This window comes from Ictalurus furcatus, chromosome 1 (genome assembly GCF_023375685.1).
Source record: "Ictalurus furcatus strain D&B chromosome 1, Billie_1.0, whole genome shotgun sequence".
NCBI classification, from domain to species: Eukaryota; Metazoa; Chordata; class Actinopteri; order Siluriformes; family Ictaluridae; genus Ictalurus; species Ictalurus furcatus.
Window position 1 is genome coordinate 7798097 of NC_071255.1, and position 2475 is coordinate 7800571.

Genomic DNA, 2475 nt, shown 5'->3' on the forward strand with positions numbered 1-2475 from the left:
TGTTGGCTTATCCTTTTTAACACCAAATGCAGTCTTCACAGATGAAACCAAAGGCTAAAGTCAAGAGTAGATGTTCAGAGCTATTTATTGTTTAAACAATCAATCTAACAAGACACACCTGGCTAACAAGTAACACCTGTCACCATGTTAAAACATGTTTTTTTAGCTGTCATGGCAGGTCTGATGCTGAAGTATTGAAAACTGTATAAGATGCTCACTAAACGTAAAATGATGCATCTGATGGCTTTATTGTTTCTCTGTTATCTTACTATAGGTTACGACACATTACTACAGGTTAACAAACAGATCATTTGCTGTGCCACCTTTTTCATTTCTCATCATGCAATGAATATTCCTATAATTTCTCAGCCTTGTGATGAAGTTTCAAGTGTGATGGGAAATTTGAACTGAGCAGAGATAGCCTTGTTCATATACTGTACGTTACATTGCACCCAAGTCGATTCATTGAATCATGCAACATCGAGAGACATTAAGCTATGCTCTTGACATTTTTACACTTATTATGTTTTCAATCCAACTTTAATAGTTGTGTTTGTTCATAAAAAGGCTTAAGGCTTGTGTGTGGATTAAAAAAACAATAACCTTAATACACAAATCATTTCATGATTTATTTATTTATTAGTATTGCAATCAATTCCATTGATTTCAAAGTTATATGTGTAATATTATTTGCTTCCAGACTGCAGGCCAGTGTAGAAGAAAAGGGCAAAGAAGATCACTGATTAAACAGTTAAACCTTCTCATAGAGCCGCATTCCTTGAACACCATTAAATTTCAGTGTCTGTAAGATGCAAAGAAAAATATATTACTACATGCTTTTCATATAAAATTAACGTAATAAGTGTTAATTAAACAAAACTCTCACCATAATCATGTTGCTCCCCTTGATCTCACGTACAATCGTGGTTTCTTTTCCATCCCATTTCTGCACCTGTACCAGTTGACCTCCCTTAAGGCTTATGACACTCTGGAAAAAGAAATAGACATGCATTTATCTTATGTAGATATTTAAAACCACTACTAGTTTACCAATTGGATGATTGAACCTGCCGTAAAGGACAGATCAACTTCTCAAGATTTACTTCATGCTAGACCTACAATCTTATGCTGTAAGAAACCTGCAATCTCAAAAGAGTTTGTAAAAAGAAAAAAAATCTAGCAAACTGTCAATTGGAAATGATTTCTAGGCTCTTACATGGCAGAGCCTCCCATCCTTGGTATCCTCAAAGAACTCCTCATTCAGTTTGAACCTCACATCTCTGGTAAAGTGGCTGTTCTTTATAGTCAAGACTACATGTTCCCCGTCTCGGTGAAAAGTGTCAGTTGGTTTAATCGTGTCATTGTTCAGATCCTGTAAAATACCTGTGAAAATATACGGAACAAAATAGCGTCATGAAATCCAAAAAGAAATGTGAATAATTGGTCACTATTTAAAAAACGTCAGTACATTTACATTTAATAACTGCCATACTGTACATAAGAAATTCCACCGCAGTGACATAAAATGAAATAGATACAACTTACCCATTGCTATCAAGTACTCATCAAAGTTCACTTTTTTGATGAGTTTCCATGTCCCAAAGAAGACTTCCATTTTTCGAATGCGGTATCAGACCTGTGTTTACTTAGAAAGCACAAAAATGATGCTCTTCCAAGCAGCTCTCGCTTCTGCAGAGCTGTACGAGATTATTTATATAGTATCTTACGGGAGGAGATGCTGTTACAAAGTTCTTGGCCAATATACAATTCTCACATAATTGATTTACATGTACTTTGCTTGTGATTAAGGACAAAAAAAAAAGTAGTAAAAGAAACTTGTAAGGTTGGTTCGGTTCTCAGGGATCGGGGGCTCACTGAATGGTTTGATGAGTGTGGAAATTATGTAAATCATATGCTATGGCCTTCACAATAACAATAACTCAATCTCAAGATAGTACTCTTCTCCATCATCATCCAGTTGAGATCTTGAGAATTTGGAGGCCAAGTCAACAACTTAAACACTTTGGCATGTTCCTCAAACCACTTCTGAACCATTATTGTAGTGTGGCAAGGTGTATTATCCTGCTGAAAGAGGCCACTGCTGCCTTGATTGGTGTACTTGGTCTGCAGTAATGTTTTGCTAGGTGGTACGTGTCAAAGTAACATCCACATGAATGGCAGGACCCAAAGTTTCCCAGCAGAACATTTTCCAGAGCATCACACCTCCTCCACCAGCTTGTCTTCATCCCATACTGCATCCTGGTGCCATCTCTTCCCCAGGTAAGCGACACACATGCACCCGGCCATCTACATGATACAAAAGAAAAAGTAATTCACCAGACCAGAACACCTTCTTCCATTGCTCTATGGTCCAGTTCTGATGCTCATGTGCCCATTGTAGGTGCGTTCGGTAGTGGACAGGGGTCAGCATGGGCACTCTGATCTGTCTGCAGCTACGCAGCCCCAGATGCAGGA

The 2475-nt window shown here is 37.9% G+C and overlaps 1 protein-coding gene across 1 annotated transcript; it reads right to left on the reverse strand.

Annotated features, from left to right (window-relative positions):
* Window positions 1-616: 616 nt before the first annotated feature.
* On the reverse strand, window positions 617-1696 carry LOC128606707 (fatty acid-binding protein, brain). The gene is made up of 4 exons (XM_053623052.1): window positions 1546-1696; window positions 1217-1383; window positions 887-988; window positions 617-802 (listed from the first exon to the last, which is right to left on the reverse strand). Exons 1-4 carry the CDS (start codon window positions 1613-1615, stop codon window positions 752-754), a joined length of 390 nt encoding a protein of 129 aa, XP_053479027.1. The 5' UTR covers window positions 1616-1696; the 3' UTR covers window positions 617-751.
* Window positions 1697-2475: the final 779 nt, after the last annotated feature.

Excerpts from the sequence above, each read along its gene's own strand:
- LOC128606707 (XM_053623052.1), bottom strand. The coding sequence starts at position 1,615 with ATGGAAGTCTTCTTTGGGACATGGAAACTCATCAAAAAAGTGAACTTT. Across the intron at positions 989-1,216 it reads AGGATGGGAGGCTCTGCCAT|AGTGTCATAAGCCTTAAGGG; the intron begins GTAAGAGCCTAG and ends TTCTTTTTCCAG. Across the intron at positions 803-886 it reads AGGGGAGCAACATGATTATG|ACACTGAAATTTAATGGTGT; the intron begins GTGAGAGTTTTG and ends TGCATCTTACAG.